The sequence below is a fragment of the Cygnus atratus genome, chromosome Z (assembly GCF_013377495.2).
Source record: "Cygnus atratus isolate AKBS03 ecotype Queensland, Australia chromosome Z, CAtr_DNAZoo_HiC_assembly, whole genome shotgun sequence".
Classification (NCBI taxonomy): Eukaryota; Metazoa; Chordata; class Aves; order Anseriformes; family Anatidae; genus Cygnus; species Cygnus atratus.
In genome coordinates this window covers 21,071,789-21,093,686 of record NC_066396.1, presented here as the reverse complement: position 1 = coordinate 21,093,686, position 21,898 = coordinate 21,071,789, and the positions used below count along the sequence as shown (strand labels likewise).

At 39.6% G+C, this 21,898-nt stretch overlaps 1 protein-coding gene across 1 annotated transcript in view; it reads right to left on the bottom strand.

Moving 5' to 3' along the window:
* ZSWIM6 (zinc finger SWIM-type containing 6) overlaps window positions 1-21,898 on the bottom strand; it is a 115,206-nt gene that overhangs the window by 22,821 nt on the left and 70,487 nt on the right. The window contains exons 3-7 of the mRNA XM_035553687.2: window positions 19,976-20,124; window positions 19,292-19,442; window positions 3,922-4,101; window positions 2,189-2,365; window positions 1,755-1,901 (exon numbers count right to left, since the gene is read on the bottom strand). Of these exons, the coding sequence (XP_035409580.1) occupies window positions 1,755-1,901; window positions 2,189-2,365; window positions 3,922-4,101; window positions 19,292-19,442; window positions 19,976-20,124 (804 nt within the window). The remainder of the gene's footprint in view (window positions 1-1,754; window positions 1,902-2,188; window positions 2,366-3,921; window positions 4,102-19,291; window positions 19,443-19,975; window positions 20,125-21,898) is intronic.

The following is a 21,898-nucleotide window of genomic DNA, read 5'->3' as shown; positions in this document are numbered from 1 at the left end:
ATGACATGCAGAAGCAAATAATATTACCCAAAAAAGATTAATCACATTGACTTCTTACTGACTCACTTATAATTCTGTTTCATCCATTGTGTCTACTTACGTGGTTCACTTCTGTCACACCAAACAAAGGCTTCAGTCCTGCAGTCATATAGGCATTTAACTTTAAACCACACAAGTGGTTCCATGTACATCAGATCAGTCACATGAATAAAAGCTAAGGAGAAGCATGTGGTGTTTGCTGAACTGAAACCTAAAGCTGGGCTGGAGTTGCAGAATTCATCTGCTTATAGGGTTGACCAGAACATTTTGCAGTATTAAAAAACATGTAAATTTTGAACATACAAAGAAAGAATATAAAAGCAGTGAGTGACTACAGAAATGACAAACTTCTTTGTTTCAGGATAGGATGGACCACATTTCACACAATCTATCTTTTATTTATAATAGCATAATACTAGCTGACAGCTACAGACACTGCTCACATGCAACAGGAACTGAACAGGAGTATTAAATGTCTAGATACTCCATTAGCAACTGGGAATGAAAAGGGGCTGTACTATGACCAGCACACTTGCAGCGGACTCATCACGTCAGTGGTATGTAAATGCATACACCACCTCTCCTTGCTTCTCTCCCTGACCTGAGAGGCTGGAAAAGTTGCAAACCTTTTATGAGGATGCATTTTAAAGAAAGGTGCATTACATGATAGAAATCACTTAGAAAAATTCCTGCAATAACATAAAATGCTTTTATGTTTTGTTCAAATCTAGGATCCAAAGAAGTATACAAAACTTCTAGCTTGGGTACTGTGAAACAGAAAGGGAGGCACATAAAAACTGCCAGCTGATTTTTTTAATCAGGTGTATACATTGTCATCATTTAAACTACTAAGTGCTCATTTACGGAAGAACACCTGCACATACACTTGAAACATTTACATATGACTTCACAGTAGTATTTTTTCTTACAATGCGTGAAGATACAAATAGTTAATGAAGTAGCAATGAAGATCTAAAAGCTTGAATTAAGATGTTCTTGTAGTAGCCAAGAAGAGTTCAGTGCAGGATTCCTTTGGGTAGCAAGCATCAGGTGGCATACACATTGTATCTAAACAATGTTCATTCCAAAAAAAAAAGTGGGGGGGGGAGGGGGAAGGTATTGCTCATCAGAAGAATAATAACAGAGCATCTTATAAAAAACAGCATTTCAAAAACTCATTTCCATTTAAGTCAATCCAACTCCATTTGGAAACAATAAAATTTTGGGCATTGTATGAGACTTTGGAAAGAAACTGACAAATCTGATGAATTTCTGTAGTGCAGACTTTGCCTCAGTGTTACCCTCAATGTAAACTTAGGCTTCCGCCTCAGAAATATATAGATCTGCTAAATTATATGTCAGAGGATGAAATAATTTAAAATACCTGACATGCCAAATACAAAGCTCTGTTTAAAAGCCTATAAATTATACAAATTAATATTTACATCGCGTAACCAAAAACCTTGCTTTGGATAAAGGCCCAGTCATGTCAGACATACTGCAGAAGGCAGAATCAAGACCTTGCCCTCCTGAGCTCACAAAGAAAGCTTCCAATATGCAGAACATTACATTACCACTACGACCATTTCTAATGGAGAGTTAAAGGCACCTCTTCAGTTTTACAGCTTCAAAAACAGTTTTCTCATGCAAAGTTCTATTCTGGTGTTATTGTCACCTTGCCACATCCTCTGCCCTTCTCTCTTCCCCACATTTACCTTTCTTCTGAGCCCGGAACATTTCCAGCTGTTTCTGCTGCTGCCTTCTTAGTGTGTTAACAATAGCTATCGCTAGCCTCAGTGCTTCTCTTGGGTATCCATGAGATCGCAATGCATCCACCCTCGCGCAGGCTGTAGGAACATGTTCTAAAATGGAGAAAATAATTGAGGAATAGCAACACTTCCATGTCCGCAGTGGCCTGTTTTGCTAGGTTAACTCCGAAGGGCTTTTTTGTTTGCCTTTTTTTTGTTTTGTTTTTAAAACTATGCAAAAGAAACTTAAAGGACTACTTCTGAAACCAGTGTTTCAAGGGAGCCTCTGTTCTTTTTGCCAGGCTTTTCATTCATCTCCCCACCATCCCCCCCAAAATAATGCCATAGAAACTGAACAAAGCAGCAAGTCATGGAAACATCTTTCCGGTTTAGCCACTTACCATGCCAGAGGGGCCACCCGTGAGAGTCAAAGAGCGAGTTTTCAGTGTCGTCATGGTAACAGTAGTTGGTGTATAGGTCACTGCTGATAATGTGCTGTAAGTGGCTGTCCTGCCAGTGAAGATCGCACGCCTCAATGGCTCGAGTGAACACCGTCCGATGGGGCCTGTTCGATGAATCTGTCATTTTCACAAGTTCAGAAAGCTGCATCAGCTTTTACTCATTCATATGTGAATAAGTCATTCACAGTACTCTTGTCTTCTGCCTATTCACCACCCCCAGCCGATGGCGGCCTGTCTTGCCCCACTCTGCAAGGAGCAGGCTGCAGATGACATTACACAACCTATAACCCAACAGGCCAGACCAAGTGTGCGCCTTTCCTTCTGCGTTCAGAAATGGAGATCTGCAGAACAGCAAGGGTAATGCTAAACAGGGCTTCGCAAAGGGAATGGTTAAAGATGAAGGACGTTTGACAGCTCTCCTGAAAACAAACTAGGAAGTATATGGCACAGCTACTCAAACCTGCTCAACTCCCCCCTTCTCAGACTCAGGGATGAATGAAAAGCACATGAAGGACTTTCAATTTTTCTCTTTGAAAAGTGACATTAACTTTAATTTCTTGTCATAAATATATACAAATAGTGTAGATAAAAAGGAAGCCATGGGACTGACATAACCCTTACTGGCCATCTTCCCATGGCAAAAGCTTTCTGTTGACACAGCACTGTCTATGTATGTTGAGATGCCGTGTCCAAGTTGTCACTAGCCTGCCCAGCTTGGGCTGAACATCAAGAGATTCACAGAGCAAAACCCACCTGTGTAGGGAGTTATATGCTGAATAAACTTCTGGCCCCAGAATGTGACATTTATTAATAATAAAAAAACCCTAACTATTTCCTTCAGAAGAAGTTTTCCTTCCAAGAAAAATAAACAAGGAAAAACCCAACTAAACCCAAATCTGCCACTCCCCATAAGCATTTAGTTTTAACTTTATCATAATTATATGAAATATTTATCTAAATACTGAGGGTTTTGAGGATTATGAGGTTCTCCCCCATCAGGGAAATATCTTGCATTTTCCCCACTGATTAGCAAAGTAGAAATCTTGCTTGAAGAGGACTGGACAAGGCTTCTGTCAGATTTAATAATCACGTTTTCAATTAGAAAGCATGACATTGATTAAGAAGAGACACCTCCTCTGAGAAGTCAGAATGCTGCCTCTACACCCCCACCCCACACCTAGCAATGCTGACTGCACAACACAGAGCACATCCCACAAATAGCTGCTTTACTTTCTCACGCACTCAGTTTAATGCAGTTGCAACAGATCTCTCTTTGACTAGGTATCAAAGGCTTTGTAACTGCAAACAAAATAAAAACCCCAACACCGTAAGGGATACAAGATTGTAGTCAAGCAAAGAAACAACAAGCTTTTACATGACATACTTCAAGGACATCCAATTTTCATGCAACAAGTATTTAGAAGGACCAAGTGAAAAGTTAGAAGACCTAACTAAACACAAATACTTGCTTTGAAAATATTGCAGCCCCAGCATGAAAAAAAAACCTACTTATTCTTTCTGCAAGGATAGTATTAGTGAAAATAAATTTGGCTGGTCAATCCTCAACAAGAAAGTTACTTGTCCCAGGAAAGAGTGCTGAATTCTGCAAGGCTAGAGTACATAAGATAGAGGTTATATTATATGTTGCAGTCAGTGCATATGTTTAGGCTCACCTTGGTTAGCATTTGCACCCTGAGGCAAAGCATTGGTTAAATTGGGCAGCTCGTTTCCATGGTTTCCATCTTCCCAGGGACAAACATCGACACTGTTCCATTTTTTCAGCTGTTTTAGCCAACTGGCCTTCTGCTCCAACTTGCAGTGGGGATTTAAGACTATACACATCCACAGAGCACCTGATTTTAAAAAAATTGCTAAATTATGTTTTCTATTAAAAATGAAGCAGCCAATGACTAATTGCAAACTTCTATACTGTAATATTTTTACTCTCCCCTCAAAGGCTACACTGCTTACTTCCCAGCTACACCTAGCACCAGGCAGACTGAATTCCTGACTCAGAACCTGGCCCATCTGAACAGCTGAAAGACTGTACCAAGCCAACCTTCTCAATTAAAAGGCATTAAGTGGGTCTTTTGTATTAGAAAATCCCGAGTTCACAACGCATGGGTCATCAGACAGGAGTATCACTCAAAAGCAAACAAGAATTCGCATAAAGTTATAGCAGGAAATTACCCAAGTTTTTCTTGTAATTTTTTTATCAGGAGTCAATGTTGTTTTCTACAAACACGAGCTATGCATCTTCCAGCTTCACATTACAGCAACCAAGCAAGTGCATGAGTAAGACACATATTTTGTAAACACATACTTCCGCACTGAAAACCCAGCAGAAGAACTGCTGATCATATAATTCATTTTCCAAACACATCTGGATCGCAAAGATCCAGTAAACATTGGTTTTGTGCAGTCTAATAGGGAGAAGATATTTTTACTGCAATTACTTCAGTAATTTGGTTACACTAGAAAAACTGTTTTACATTTTCTCTTTATGGAGCTCTAAGGGAAAGCTAATTTGTGCTGACATTTCACACATACCATCACTTTAGAATCTGCTCCCTGACACTATATAACAGGGCAGGCATAAATACATCAGGGTATCTAGCAACAATTTTCAAACGGAAAGATTTTTCTCTAAATCAGCTGTCTCTTCATCAGCGTGAACTTTGGCAGAAGCATGAAGACATCTGAAAGTGCTGTTTAGCGACAGTTCATTTGCTCATTAAGAACTTGCTTTATACACCACAAGAGATTTAGGGAATATGCCTAAGCTATTCAACAGTCTTCATGACAGGCTGGGAAAAAAAATGCAGCTGATTCTTCAAGGACAATAAAATTTTAACATTCAAGTATTCTTTTGCTGACTAAGAATGCAAAACGGACATCCAGAGCACAAGCCATCACATTACAGTCATTCCTAGAGTAGCTTGGCATGTTGGTATGCCACAACATGGGAGCCAGTGGAAACAGAACCTGATCTTAAGGTTGCAAGTCCCCAGATATTCTGACCACCATGGAATGGGGAAGTAATAGCAAAGAAATCTGAACACCTCTACAAAATAAGATATGGTACAGTGCAGAACATCAAAGAGAGATACTACACGAATAAAGATTATTGCTGCACACTGGTTAAATACAATACAGCAAGTTTTTTTGTTTGTTTTTTAAGGATCTGAAGCTTGTCATGGGAATGAGTAAAGCCAATATTGTTTGTAAAAACTTCTTTTAAAATCAAATCATAAGACTTCAGTTTAGACACCCTCTTGAACAAACTTCACTCTGAAAACACAGTCAAACTACAAGTGTTTCTTCTTATTAAGCATCAATGCATTCAGCACTGCCCAAGACAGAAGGCATATATTTCTTGCAATCTGCAAAACAAAACAGAAAATGGGGTATTGGAAAGCCGCGGAGAACAGTTAGCTTGGATTTATTTACTTATTTTCATAATCAAGTATTACTTGAGGGCACTGAGGAAACAGTGCACCTCTCAGCATCTTAAAAAAAGAAAGCCAATTTAGCACTTTGCAGCCAGATTCCCAGTGTTTTCAGACTGAAGCAAAGAAAAGTGGAGTATCTTAACTGCATTTGGGAAGCATTTCAACCATTTGACCAGGCAGAACACATACTACTGATTACACAGTGCCCCTACAAAATGAGTAGCCTTTCATTTCATTGTGTCTCAAACACCACTAGAGGCAAATGAATTCACTTGCCTTCCTCAGAAGCTCCGCTATGCATACAGTGCATCTAGCAGGTAGGAAAGGGAAGAGATAACCAAAAGTATCAAAACCCTTCAAAAACTTATTTCACTACAGGAGGGAAGTGATGTTAAGCATAACTACATTGTCAGCAGCTCGTCTCAGAAACCCAGGCTATTTTTATGCAAATGAAGCACAAGGAGAAGCGTATTTATAATAAACCCCACACAAACCCTTCACATTTCAATAGAGCCCAACTGCACGCTGCTCCCAGTGAGTTGAGCGTGAGCTGTGCGCACATCTGAGCTCGCTCAGGCCCTGGAGCAGCTTTCAGCGCTGCCCCATTGCCTGCAGGATGAGGGGTGCGAGACAGAGCTCCCCCCGAGAAGAGCAGGAGGGAAGGGAACAGAGCCTCGGGCTCAACTCCTGTGGTGCTACAAAGGCCACCATCTGGGAGAATGAAGCACAATGCCAATGACCCCACACCCTATTTGGGTTTCTGGGGTTGTTTTTTTGGTTGTTTGGTGTTTTTCTTTTTCTTTCTTTCTCTCTTCTATTTTTTTATTCCCCTTAGCGTGTGTGCACTTGCTTGTATTCACAATTCTTCATCCTCCTTCTCCCTGAGCACCTCTCCCTTTCCCCTGACATCTGCTCCATTCTGTCTCCTTCCATTCACTGGTTCCTGTCCTGTTTCTATCACTGAAAAGTCCAGGGAAAACATTCACTTGTGCCCAGATTTTACCACATGCCAACTGGAAGGAGCCTGGAGGATATTATTCCCATTTAACTCTGATGCTGCTTATTCCAGTCCCCCTGAGCTGGCCCTTAAATGTCACCACCAACCTGAAGGCTTACGCTGGCTTCAAACAAGAGATTTTCTCATCTTGGCCTAATGGATCCTATGCTGGGAAACTGCTGACTCCCCAAAAATCCATTCCTGGCATTCTCAAGTTCTCCTGTTTAACTAGATGTCACCAATGCCACCTGCACTATGCACAAAAGTCTCATTAATTGAAAAAATAGTGTGAGAATGTGTTTGTACCTACATATTCTGTCTTTCTAACACAGCTTTCTTTTTCTCTGTCTCCCTTTCCCCAGACACCAGCTATCTTTTCACACAAGAACTCCAGAGGATAAAGCATTACCCCCTCAGAAGTACAGATTACTAAACCAGAACTAAAGTTTGGGTTTGGATTCCTTGACTGTAACCCACGTCTTTCTAACATGAAACTCCTCACAGCACAATGGCAAAATAAGACAAAGCAATATACAATATATATTTTCCCCTGGAAGGTAATTGGAGGATAAGTCATGGTGCAACTGCAATTTAGTACTAATTTCACAAGGGAACGAATACTAAAACTGTCATATTGTGGGGAGGAATTGTCTATTTTGGTCTGACAATAATTCTCTTGACCTGGAAAAAGCCAGGTTTGCCAAACCAAGCTTTGGTTCAATCAGCCCTCTTTCTGGAAACATGTAGCTGTCATTCATCTTTAGCATGCCTCATATCACAAAAAAAGTTACATTACTGCTTTACACAGTGCGTGCCTTCCTTTACATACAGGCAAACATCAGTACATTTGTATTTCTCAGTAAACATCCATATTTCTGAATTCATGGGGGAGAAAGGGTCAGCATACCTTCATAGTGATCCAGATTTCAACATGCAAATTGAAAAATGCTAAGAAGTATCCAGTCATTGTAAAAGCAGGTGTTGTAATCATTACATATCCTGTGTATACATGTATTCGTGAAGCTAAAGAAGTGCAAGGAATGCATATAGACTCTCCTTAGTGATTCAGCACTGCTCGTTTTTTCAGAACTTCCATTATGTTTTACTCTTATCCCAGTAAATGGGAGGGTGACGGTGGAAACAATTTTACTTGGGGCTAGGGCAGGGGGCATGACTGAAGATCCAGTGCATGATTACGTGCGACTGATTGCAGTCTTCCCAGGAAATCTGCTTTTCCTAGAAGTATTATGCTACCTTGCTGTGCAATTATGCTTGGGTCAGTATTTCCTCATTTACAATACCATCTATTACCAGTGTCTGAAACTTGGACCTTGCCCTAAAATTTTACATTTAATATACTTAAGATCAACACATTCATTTGTAAAATCAAAATATGCAAGAAACAGATGCACATCTACTTTAACATCTCTTTGTTGTTCCCATTGATGCATATAGGTTTCTTTAAAAATAAAATCCCCTAAGATAGCAGGTTAGTATCATTTTATCGTTTCAAAGAAAATGGAGCCAGGTAATCATCATCATTCCCTTTGTGCAACAGACTGCTCAACTTCAGCACTTGCTGCACACTTGCTACTGTGCCTCATTTGAGCCTCATCAATTCAGTTACAAAAGCATCATTTTCCAGCATTGGGAGTGTCAGAATAGAAACAATAATAGGAGATGGAACCTGTGACCCCTTTAAAACAGAAGTGTCAGCAAAGGATTTTAAAGTGGTTTACATCTGGTTTTTAAACACATATGCACTTTCACTGGGACAGCCACTTGGAAACCTCAAAGAAGGTAGTGTTCGCTATTTATTGCTTCTCAATGAGAAGGACAAGTGGCTTCAGAATGACTGGCAAAGCCAACTCCCTCCTTGCAAGCATGGAGAGATCTCCACTAGAACAAAGCATAATCAGGAGTCCCACTGGAGAACGTTCCAATTAAACAGTTGCTTTTATGGAACAGTGAAGATAGGCAGAGCACTTCAACACTGCGCTCTCCTCGATAAGAACCCCAAGGAAAAGTATTCACAGTATTCAGATTGGTCCAAGCTGCAATTTTATTCATAAAAACAATTCCTTAATGCACTCTGATTTCTCACTGCAGCCTTCAGAGAAAAAAAAAAAGAAAAAAAAAGCTTGCTATGGGTGCTGTGTTTCTTGGAGAACAGAATGTTTCATTTTGCTCTAATTCATTCTATTACTGAATTAAACTTTGATGTATTGGTCTTGACAAGTGCTTCATGCTGATTGTATTGTGTATGATAGTATAATCACTCCCCATGCATTTCACACTAGCTGGCTGATTAACGCAATAGATTACCTGCAGCACTGATGGTAAGAGAGAATCATTGCCCTTCTGCACACTAAACTCCAAATGTGTTGGATAGAGAGAGTGCAGGTGTAATACTGGGACAAAAAATAACAACAAAAAAACACCATCTAGTTCCTTAAGGTCTCCTTTCCCTCTGACTGCATACCTCTGCTCCAAGGGTAAAGCCATACATGAATTTGGCTGAAATTTTATTCTAAGCTATCATCAACTACATGCTCTGATCTGTGCGTGTCAAGTAATGAAAACTCTTGCTCTGGTCTTCCTACAACTTCCTTCCTTCCTTCAACTTCTAATACAATGGAAACAGGAACTAGCCAAACACTTCAGTCATTTTGCATGAGCCCATTGTTCCGGGTTATGCTGTCTTTAGTTTGTTTAGTTTGTTACACAAACTGCACTAACAGTATGCCATAACATTTGACCAAAAGGTTTCATAAAAGAACGGAAACTTGCTTGGCACTGACACTACAGTCACCCTGTGAGAGCATTTGGGTATCTGTCACATGTCGATTAAACACCCCTCTATGCACTTCTAGTATCCTGCTTTAATTAAGTTCTCTATTATTCACAAAACAATTAATTCATTTGCTCACAAGCGATCAATTTAAGGTAAAAGCATTGCTAATACTAGTACAAATAGTACAAAAATATTCTTTTATGATCATCTTTGTGTGTTTCTTTGCATTTTTTTCAATTAGATTCCAATATTTACAACCAGGTGGTAAACACAAACAGTGCTCTTGCCCAAAGCAGACATTAGCTATTTTATCAAATATTTTGCCCAGAAATCCACTCTCAGTAGTCTACTTTCAGAGACTTTGACAATTTTCAGGAGAAAAGTAGACATTTCTGCTAACTATAAAGAAAGTATCCTACCTCTAGTTAAACTGGTGAATGAATTCCTCTCACTTCTTTTCTGAGGAAGGTACACACTTGTAAAGTTTAAGAAGAATAAAACAAGATACCCATAAAAGAAAGGGAGGGAAATACCTCTCATTCTTCAAAAAAGTGGAGCAAGTGCAACTACTCCATTGCATAGTGGGAAAGGTCAGAAAAGAATAAATATGATTACCGCTACAATGCTCATAGAACCCAAACAGCCTTCTACAAATAAATAGAAGCTAACCAGCCCAACACCCCGACCTTCCAGATGGGTTTACAGCGTTAGTAGACAAGGGAAGAGCAACTGATGTCGTCTACCTGGACTTGTGCAAAGCATCTCACACTGTCCCACATGATATCCTTGTCTCTAAGTGGCAGAGACATGGATTTGGTGGATGGACCACTCGTGCGGTAAGGAATTGGCTGGATGGTCACATCAAAGAGTTGCGGTCAACGGCTCCGTGTCCAGGTGGAGATCAGTGACGAGCAGTGTTTCTCAGGGGTCAGTATTGGGACCAGCACTGCTTAACATCTTTGTCAGCAACATGGACAGTGGGATTGAGTGCACCCTCAGCAAGTTTGCCCACGACACCAAGCTGTGTGGTGTGGTCGACACGCTGGAGGGCAGGGATGCCATCCTGAGGGACCTGGACAGGCCTGAAAGGTGGGCCTGTGTGTACCTCATGAGGATCAACAAGGCCAAGTGCAAGGTCCTGCACCTGGGCTGGGGCTATCCCAAATGCCAACACAGGCTGGGCAGAGAAGGGATTGAGAGCAGCCCTGAGGAGAAGAACCTGGGTGTGTTGGTTGACAAGAAGCTCAACATGAGCTGGCAATGCGTACCTGCAGCCCAGAAAGCCAACTGTATCCTAGGCTGCATCAAAAGAAGCATGACCAGCAGGGCAAGGGAGGTGATTCTGCCCCTCTGCTCTGCTCTCGTGAGACACCACCTAGAGTCCTGAGTTCAAGTTCTGGGGCCCCCATCACAAGAAGGACATGAAAGGATTAGAACAAGTCCAGAGGAGGGCCATGAGGATGATCAGAGGGCTGAAGAACTTCTGCTATGGAGACAGGCTGAGGGAGTTGGGGTGGTTCAGCCTGGAGAAGAGAAGGCTCCAGGGAGACCTTACAGAGGCCCTCCAGCAGCTAAAGGGGGCCTACAGGAAAGCTGAGGAGGGGCTCTTTGTCAGGGAGTGGAGTGACAGGACAAGGAATAATGGCTTTAAACTAAAAGAGGGTAGATTTAGATTAGATATCAGGAAGAAATTCTTTACTCAGGGGGTAGTGAGGCACTGGCACAGGTTGCCCAGAGAAGCTGTGGATGCCCCATCCCTGGAGGTGTTCAAGGCCAGGTTGGATGGGGCTTTAGGCAACCTCATCTAATGGCAGGTGTACTTGCCGATGGCAGGGTGGGTGGAACTAGATGGTCTTTAAGGTCCCTTTGAACACAAAGCATTCTGTGATTCTATGATTCTAAATGGATAGAACACATTCTGATTGTCTAGTCTGAATTCCTTAATACTCTAAGATTTCCTGGGTTGTTTTCAGCTTCAATTCCAAAACTGATGGTTGAGTTTTTACAAAAAACAGTATTACAATTATCTTTTTTTGTTTAATTTTCCAGTTCCAAAATCTAGCACAGCTCTTGGTTAGCTGTTCCAATGCCTGGTTACTGTGATTCAAAATTCTAATATTATTTTTAGTTTAATTTATCCAGCTTTACTTAATATTTTCAACTTCCTTTTGTTTGATGAGCGTCTTCACTATCAAGTTTTTAATCTATGTAGGTCCCTAATCATGAGGAAGATCATTTTTTTGTCTTGCTTTGACAGGCCTAAGACAACTATGATTCTTGCATTTTTCACTTTTAGTGGCTATTCCAATTTTTCAGTTATTTTCCCTGTATCCATTCAAGAGAAAACTGGACATCACATGGTCAGATTGCTGGACAGCAGTAAAGCTCAGAGAAGTTAGTGATTCAGTAACTCCATAAGCTTATCAATTCTCTCTAGCTCTGGTATTTACTAGAAGTGGTAGCAGAAAATTAAATGACAGATTAACATTATAGAGGTATGAAAAATAAAAGAATGAGAGGAAGGAAAAAAATAATGCCAAATACCTGTCTAGGTTCATAGTAAAACTCTAACCTTAATCATGGAAGTCACAGTTCCACAGTTAGGGCAGTAATGAGTTTGTACCAGCTACAACACAGAACATATTTTTTATTGTTATCTAAGAACATTTGTGAGTAAATCAGTTCAGTAGCTTAGGAATAGAAACTTAAAAAACAGCTTTAATGTGGGTACTTAAAAAAAAATTTGGCTCCTACTATAAAAGTACTTTCCATCCAACTCAACTAAATGGAAACCCAAACGTTTTGCACAGCATTAAAAATAAACCCTTCAAGCTATGCTTACACACTGGAATTACTTTTACCATTATTCCTTAAATCTGATAAATGCAGTTTTACCACATGAAAAAATACCCTCCTTGAAAATAGCTCCCATCTATTGTCATACTACAGCCTCAAATACCAGCATTTCTAATACCATTATGACAGATGCCAATAAACTTCTATGGTTGGTAATCAAGGAGGAAAGAAATTGCCCTCAGAAAAGATGGACAGAACCCATCTCTGCAGAATGGCAGCTTGGCTTCATTCACCACGGAAATGAAGGTGACAGCAACAATTGAGACACTCTAGGGCCATGACAGCAATTGCTTTAAGTTGTCACTCATAACTCAGGCCTTAGAGAAGCAAAACTGTCTTGTGATGCTAACTCAGAAGTACTGTTAATTTACTGCCTCCAATAGTATAAATCATTCCAATACACTGACATATATTAACAGCTTATTCTTGTGAAAGAGCAGATGCAACCTCAAGTGCATGAACTGAAGGCATACGTTTTGTAACTGTATGGAAACCACACAATGGCTGCTAAAACAAAACAACCCAACAGTAAGAAAGGCATTATCAATTAAGCAACAACAGCCCATTAGATATGATATAGTTGTAGACAACTATCTAAGGCATCACTCCATCTAGAATTCTCACAACTAAGTAAAGCATGGTGCATCCCATGTCCTTTGAAACTCAAGTATTCCTACAGCTTTCACTTCAAGGCCAACTATATGATATGTGCAATCGTATGTTTACCTAAGCTAAGAAATTTTAAGGTTACTTTATTTTATGAAGGTGCAGGAATCATGTAAATACAGATATATGCCTAGTACTCAAATCTGAAAATTACAGCCTTGCCATACCATTTCAGAAATACCACTAAACATGGTGAAAAGTCCATATTTCTGACATATACTGATCCTACACAGACATTGGACTAAGTATGCAGCCCTAGAAAAACAGCGTTAGAGCACAAAAACTGTAATGAATGCTTAACTTTAGTGATTCTTTCTCATGGCAGCCCTGAAGCAGTCACCAAATCTGGCATCAAGAAGGAATTTCTCCAGGGGCATACTGGCAACAACCCTGGCTGCTTTTGTCCTTTTTCTCCCTCCCTTAAATACTAAGCCGAGATGAACTGTCTAGAACAGCTGGCATGTCCCATTCATACAAGTTTGTCTCTCTAATTGCAAAGGGAAGGAATGCCTGAGATAGAAATATAGATGGAGAATACAGCTTCATTTAGTTAAGGTTAAAAGAACATAACTTGGTATTTTCCAGAGATGAATATAAACTTGTAACAGAAAAAATTGGAGCTATTTTCAAATCAAAAAAGCTTTATTTAACACTCAATCATTAGTTTGTTCATGGCAAAATGGTAATTAAATCTCTCTTAATTAATCTATAATGATTCCTTGCCTATATTCAGCATTTAGAATTAAGTCTTAGATGAGGAGCAAAGTGTTACTAATAAAATTTTAGGCGTGATTCTTCAGGAAGTATGTTCCATTATTTCTCTACATGACATTACCCAGTAAAATGATATTTTAGTTTTAAATTTTAACATGAAAATACATCACTAACCCAGAAAACGGCCAAAGTATCAGCAAACATGAACTCAAAGTAGACCACCTGGATGTTATAACACTTAAAAAGCAGCTCATGTTAGGTCTAAATGCCAGTGAGAAACTGCTAAGATTAAGAGTACTAGAACTACTAAGGCAAAGACACGTTATTCTGCTCAGGAAATACCTTTATGAGAACAACTCACTTGGTGTGCATAAGAGGAAGTATTGTCAGAAGTCACCAAGGAAAGCTTTATGCCACAGACGAAGCTCATGGCAATATTTTAAGAGATTCCGGCACTCAAAAACTTTATATACCAACATGTGGTAGACAGTAAAAGCCTATGCATTAAAGTCCAGAGACCCAGCTGGATGTACAGAATGCCTTTTAAGTTCTCCTTAATTTTGTGAAATGTAAGAACCAACAGAGATCAGGTTAAGAAGGGTGAAAACCCAGAACACATTTGCCAATTATCCATAGCCCTGACTTGCACAAGCTCTCTGGAGATTCCCCATGACACAGCCATCATATTTTTGCTCCATAAAAAGATAATCCTTGGCTCAAAAAAAACCAGCTCTCCTCCCCCTGAAACTGTTCCTAAATATCAAAATGAAGTAAATCTGCTAGAAATGTTTGTTTTGAAACATGCAAATTACGTGCAGTTTCTTCACAGCAAAGGCAAGCAAGAGGATATAAAGACACTGAAAATGGTAGTTCACAAAAAAAATATATCTGATCCTGTAATCTACGTGTTGACAAGCTGTTGGGCTCCATCACTCCACCAAGCAGTAGATACTTGTCTTAGATTCTTCTACTTGACTGCTTTCATCAGATTAAGCATCTGGGATTTAATTTAACAGTTTCAGCTTTATTAAGCTGTCACAAGCGCAGCCCCGCTTTGATAACAGTAGCTGCTCCAATTATGGCTTGGTTTAGGGTTGACAAGTATAATGATTCATTCGTGGCACATGAGAAGCAATAAAAGGTTGTTTTGCATTACAGCTTTAAAAATGTGGGCACTTTTTTCATTTAATTTGTCACTTAGCTTTTGCTAAGAGGACATTTAAATTGCAGTAAAAGGCAAATGGGGCTTTTAGTTTAAATGTAATCCCCATATTTAAATGATCTGTAATGGCGCAGCATTCGAGTGGGAACACTATTGTTTCACAGTGAGCCCTGATGGTGACATGTGACATTTGTATTCAGGTCCTGTATTATCCATGTGGCTAAAGGGCTTCCAATTTCATTTCACAGCCAGAAGCCTGCAGAAAACACCAATTAACTTGCAGATCCCATTTGCCGACAAAACTCAGCCTCTTCTCGATGCCTGGCATCTGGCAGTGCTCAACATTTAATTCCAAAGCAGAGCCTTGCAGCCCTCACAATCCCTGTGCTGGGGCACAAAGTCAATTTTTCCCCTTTTATTAAGGAAATCTTTTCACTTTTGTAGACCATAAGCAACTTCAACTTAATTTTGATGGATGAATATTAAAGAATTACTTCTGTAGTATGATTGCATGGACCATTTTTTTTCCCTCTAGAGTACAAAGAAGGTTAACTGACGTTTCCTTGAAATCAGAGATCTCAGTTCAACAGGCATCAGCAGATATTTACTGTGCATTTCCATATTCCTCCATTTTATCAATGCAATTTAATTAAAATGGCAAACTAAGGGGCTTCAGATAATTAATCATTCCAATAGACTGAAGTCTTCAACCACAGTTGCTGAGAGTTAAACACCTAAAGATCAGCATGTGGAATTTACCTACTGAGACACCATTTAAACAGCAACAACACGAAGAATTCCAACTCAGCTCTAAACTCTGGAAAGCGCGTTCACGTATTACTGTGGCAAGTTGTAAGTGTTAACCAGTGCATCACTGAAGTCACATCTACATTCTTCTAGCATGAAAAGCATATGAGCAAGGCTGAAAAGCATATGAGCTTCAGCCTGTAATCTTGATCTTTTCAATACTGCACTTTTGGAGTTCATTAAGTAGTATTTAGCTCAGCCCATTCTTTGACGTACAATAGGGGAAATCAGCTGAGCATAACTATTATATTCTTCCTCTTGTTCTAAAGACTTTAAAAAACAACAAAAAAGCCTTACACACAACTAGGTAGTCAACTTGAGGCCTTTGAACTGTAAATTGCTTACTGAATTAGGACTTTGTACTAGAAAATTGCTAGGCTCTCACTTAGACGTGAAGTATTTATTTTTAATTAATTTATTTATTTAAATCAGCACCTTTGAACGCTCAAACCCAATCTGACTTCTACTGAAGTCAACACAATTTACCATACACTTCAGTAGAAACTCTGATCAGAGACTAGTGTGTCCTTCCAGTACCTCTGCCAATGCTCAATGCCAGGCAGGAAGCATCAGTTAAATTCTAATGAAAGGCTCATGTGACCCAGTCAAGGAGCAAAGCTGAAGTTATTTAAGAATGCTTAAAAACCTATGCCAAGATGGAGCTGACAAAGTGGCCATATGCCTAGTGGTTGGCAGACAGCATACCAGGGCAAGCAAGCAAGCCTTTATTAAGCAGAGTCTATATTTACGTACTTTACATGTCCTAAAATCTTCCATAACTACAACATCAAATTGCTACTCACCTGGGAAATAAATGAGATCATAAATAAAGCAATTAAAAAAACAAAATAAAACAAAATACATATATGCTACTCCCAGATTACTCTGAGCCGATACCCAAAAAAAGTAAAGTATGAGAACGGTCTGTCCCACTTCCTTTATTGATATTTCAGTTCCCTGACAGCCTAGGGGATGACAACAAGAAAGGAAACCAATGTTACTTCAGAGCATAATGATACCATCACCTCTCAAAACCCACGTCCAAGTTCTCCCTGCCAGTAACACCACAGATCGTGGGTCTCCAGGGACATCCTGCTCATTTTTCTGTAGTTTGCTATTGTAAATATGGTCTGTCTTAAAACCTCCTTTGACTTTTAAACTTTCAGATGTCTTTAGATATGTATGTTTCACCCAGAAAAAGAGATGTGTTCAACTTGAATGAAACTCGGGGTGAGACCCTAGCTAAAACGCAGCAGCAGCTTGTACTTCTCACATAAGCTAGGAGGCAAGCTGGAGAGAATCACCCAGTTAAGAGCAATTTTCATGGAACTTGCAGTGCACCAGTGGGAGGAATCCTACCAGCGTGGGAACAAACTGGACAGTTTAGCAACATGAACACAGGATAGAGGTGGAAGAACCAAGCTATGTTCTGCTTTTAGCCTACTACATGCCTGACCCGGTTGAAATGCATTTGCACTTGAAACTGTTACACGATCAAAATACTTTGATACTGTTAGGGGAAGCAGAGCAGTGCAGGACTGTAACAGCAGGGTCTGCCTCAGATGACAAGTGTAGCGGTGGTGAAGCTGGAGGTTGCACTGTGGCTTTCTAGGAGTGGCAAGTATAATTCTGATTAAACAGAGGTAAATCAATCAATTCAATTAATCTAAGATATTGCTTATTTGATGCTGCAGGCAGATTCCATTTCCTCCACCTTCAGACAAGGTGCTGTCAAGAAGATGATGTTAGTGTGTAGCTGATGAAACAAGAAGAGGAGCTGCTAAGAAAATTTAAGGAAAACTTTTAGGTTTATTGGCAGCATGTGGTTAAGACTGTTACAGGTAACAGATGGAGAACACACTTGTGCCTCTCCCATCACCTACCAGCTCAACCCACATAAGCAATGGAGCATGACACCCTCCAGTTTTCAGTATGGTGGGATACAGCATTTTCCTGCTTGCATGTCCAGCTAAACACATGTCCTGCCTGGCAAAAGGTGCTACTCCCCAAGCCAAAGCATCATAAAAATGACATACTAAAAGGGTTGTTACATTTAAGGCAAAGTAGTTATATCTACACTCTCTGTAACAGAGTTTTGCCTGCTCTGATATTAAGGCTTTCTACCGCTTAAATATATAATGTCAACTAGACAGCCAGTGCTTTATTAACCTAATGCTTCATTTAGAGTGAACATAATTTATGCTAACATTATATCTAGCCTTAAACTTCCCAGACAATGTGCAATCGATCATGGTCATCTTTAACCTTTGCAAGTGGGAAAACTCAAATTTTGCTTTTGACTTTTCTTTTCTAAATGAAGAAATTATTCTGGCTTTATTTTCATTTAGCTTTATTTTGCACCTTTAAAATCTACCAAGGCCATTATGAGTTTTGGCTCTGTTCTCCACAGTGTTTACATATAATCCCATGGGGCGTCATCTGTAAGTTATATATATGCATCTTCCATGCCACGTAAGTCAGGAATAGCCATATTGGCCAGAACACATCTCAAGACAGGCTCCTGTAAGTCTAGACTTAAAGAGTCTTTGCAGATTGTGTGAAAGCACAGGTAACTACTATGAGTTCCATGAACCACAAGGCAATTTCATCTAGGCTGTGTATCTTCAACTTGCTTTCAGAAAGCCTCCAAGACAGCACCTTATGTATCTAAAGTATACCACATTAATCCTTTCGCTCACACACACTTTTAGAGAAACAGATTTATCACTGTATTTTAAATAATTCATGTTGTCCTTTATCACTACACGCTTACAATACTAACTGGTTAGTAGTTCATTCCAGTACCTTACACTCTATGAAAGCAATGTTGGTGGCTACTTAATATTTTTCACTCCTTTAAAATCTTGGTGACATTTACCTTCAAGTTATTTTGAATTTCCTCACCCTACTACAAATTCGTATACATTTTGAGAACTTCTGAAGCAGCTACAAATAGTTCAAAGTTGTGTCAGCGAGTTTCTGGAACACTTTAGAGCAAGTGGCCTCAGACCAGTTTAAGCATTCCTTGCCCATTTCAGCTCACATTCCTCTTTTTGTTGTCCAAGTCATGTATCTGGTCACAACTGACCTTTCCTGTAGAGAAGTGTTAATTGTTTCAGCCCTCTGTTATTTGATCTCCTTTCCTGCTATGTAATGGACTTCTGCTTTCCTTTGTTGCAGTCTTCTAATACTCTTAATGAATCTCCCTTTTTTTTTTTTTGGCCTTCTATTTCTCTCTGCTTGTGAAATGATTTATTTCTTAAACTTCCCATTTCAGCACTACTGGTTTATATACCTACCCTCAGCTGTGTACACTTCCACTTTTTGCTTTATTCTTTTTAGATCCTCAGGTTACCTACAACCTGTTGCAACTGTACTTGTTTCATACCATGCCTCCTATCCTTCAACTGCATTGTCTCACGCAGTAGATCAGAAATTCAATTTCACCCAACCTTAACTGAACAAGCAAAGCTGCAGAAAACTCTAACCTGTTTTACCTAGTACCACAATAAAGTTTCCCTCCACCCCCAAACATGTAATTGTTTCTTCATTACACACATGAACACCTAGATGATTTTGAAGTCTGTGCATTTACCCAGTTCGTCCCAGAGCTGCCTATACTTGTCAGTCATTGCAGTTCCTTGTTGTCTCCAAAGTGCCAGACGAGGGTCAGCCATGAACTGTTCTGTTATCAACGTCAACATGCGAGCTCCATTTGAATCTCTCATCTTTAGCATCTCTCGCACCTAGAAAATGAGGCTTTTAATACAAACTTGAAAAAAAATACACCACGGGACAAACAATACCTTTCAGTGTTAAACTTTCCAACTCTGTTGAATAAGAAATACCATTAATATATTTGAAGCAACATATTTTAAGTAGAAAAAATAGTCTACCTTCCCAATTTTAACTATGACTTTGATTTTAGGATTCCATTGCAATTTTTCAAACACTTCCACAAGTAATCCACAGGTGTATTATGCAAGCTACTACAAGACTATCATTTCTACAGGTTTCTCCAGCATTCTGGGGGTGGGAAGGAAAAGAACACTGAAGGTGCAGATGCCTGAAATGTTACTTCATAACCTAATCCAATCTCAAAGACACAGGAGATTGTGGTCTGCTTCTGTACAACAGTCCATTATTAACTTGCTACCACATTCCCAAGGCTTTGTATTGTTTTAGAACAACAGAACTTGGAGTGAGACACTAACAAGTACAAACTGGCTGGAGAAACGGGGGGAGAGAAAAAGGGGAAGGTTTAAAATACTCAACACACCTTTGCAAAAAGCAAATTGAGCTGCTTCCCCGATCCATGGTATCCCCCCTGGGAGAGGAAGATTTTAACTTGTTCTTGGACCTGTTCCTCATCCAAATGCCAGCAGTTTTCATCATCTATGCTAGCACCTGCTGTTGGGTCAGGAGCACCTGTAAACAGCAAGAAAAGAAATTATGTTCTACATGAAGATGAAAGGTTCATGGGTCCAAGGGAGAGGAGTATTGAAGAGGTTTATGGATTTGTGTTTTGTCCTGTTTTGAATGTCTTGGCTTTAACCTAAGCATTCTTTTTAAAACAGACTTAAATTTCTTCTCAGTAGTCTTAAGCACTTAGTGGAAAAGAAATGACAGCCTACAAAATGCTATTTAGGTAAATAATATTTTATATTATAACATTAAAACAAAGATGAACTTTTTCCTCCCATCTCAGCAGGTATACTTGAATGCTTTTACAAAGAAAATTATACTTTGCATAGTACTTCTACAACTGTGATGTTAAAACCACTCTCCCCAAAACACCTGTGTAATTCCTGTACCTTCTGCAATCTTGCTCTGGTTTAAGTGACTGCTAGTGAGCGCTGCTACTGATGAACATGAGGAAAATCATCACCTCGGTGCCTCTGAACTGTGATGGCTCTGCAAAGCTAAACAAAGAGTAAAAAAATCCCCAAACAAATCCAAAGTCTTAAAGTACTAGAGGCATTTCCATCATAAGCAAGAGTTAGAGCTGAGTAAGACTGACGCTTCTAGAGGAGCAATTTTACATAGGCAATGTCATCAGTACAGAATCAGTTCAGAGTAACTCTACCTGAATTAGCCTAGTGCAAACTGAAGTGACTCGATTTACAGAAGGAAGCACAGGTTGCTCTAAATCAAATTTTACAGTTGAGATAAGCGATTTTCCACTCATCTGGTGGCCTCATCTGAAGGCTGACAGAATTAACTAAACCAAGTTCTTCCACCATCTAGCATATTTCTGAAGAAGTTTACTGCTTCGCTGGGCATTTTTTTTAAAAAGGATTCAAACTGAAATGGCTGAAAAACACTTATCTAGACTGTCAGAGAAACAACTCAAGGTAATGCATCACCATACCAGATGTAAAGTATTTTAAGCACACCCAAGATTCAACTTAACTCAACGTTTTGCTTTTGGGCTTGTCACTACTGTGGAATCTCCATCTCTGTTAGCTTTCGAGAAGATGTTAGAAATTGAATTTCATTACACAGTCTATCACCTTTAAATCCCAGCCCATGTTACCCCTGTAGCCAACACTAAAAGAAGAATACTGGAGGAAAGGAAAATTACATGGTCAGAATTGTAAAAGCTTGGTTTCAAAGAAGTCCCAAGAACTTGAAAAGTAGACGTCTACAGATCTTCAAATGTACAGGAATTAAGCATTGATCCTATTGATTTAAGCCTTCATTTCACATTTGTAGCTGTGCCATGTAGGTGAAGCTTTTCAGCAGTTGCCGCAAATGGTGGAATCTTTATTCGATGAAAACACAACCAGAAGATTTAAAAGGTCAGAGGGATGCCTTGTCTACTAGTTGCTGAGAGCGTCAAAAAAAATCTTCCAGCTCAGTAACTTCCTAAACTGCCTCCAACTTCAGAACCTACAACTGGAAATGCAGCACTGCTGTCCTTACACACATACACTCAGATTAATAAGAAATGGTGTCTTTGAAGATGTGAAAGAACTCTCCTGCCTCCACGGGAACCACAAGAGTGTCTCCAAAGACAGGAATCAAGCCCAAGATAATACAAAAAAACAAGGCATTAAAAACTTCCTCTTGAGTTCTTCCATCTTTACTGTGTTAGTTTTAAGGAGCTTTTAATTCAGCCAGCTACATAAAACACTTGCTAGTAAGTCCTCAGTTGCAAAGAACAAGATAAAAAGGGAAATCAAGCCACATGAGAATGAGC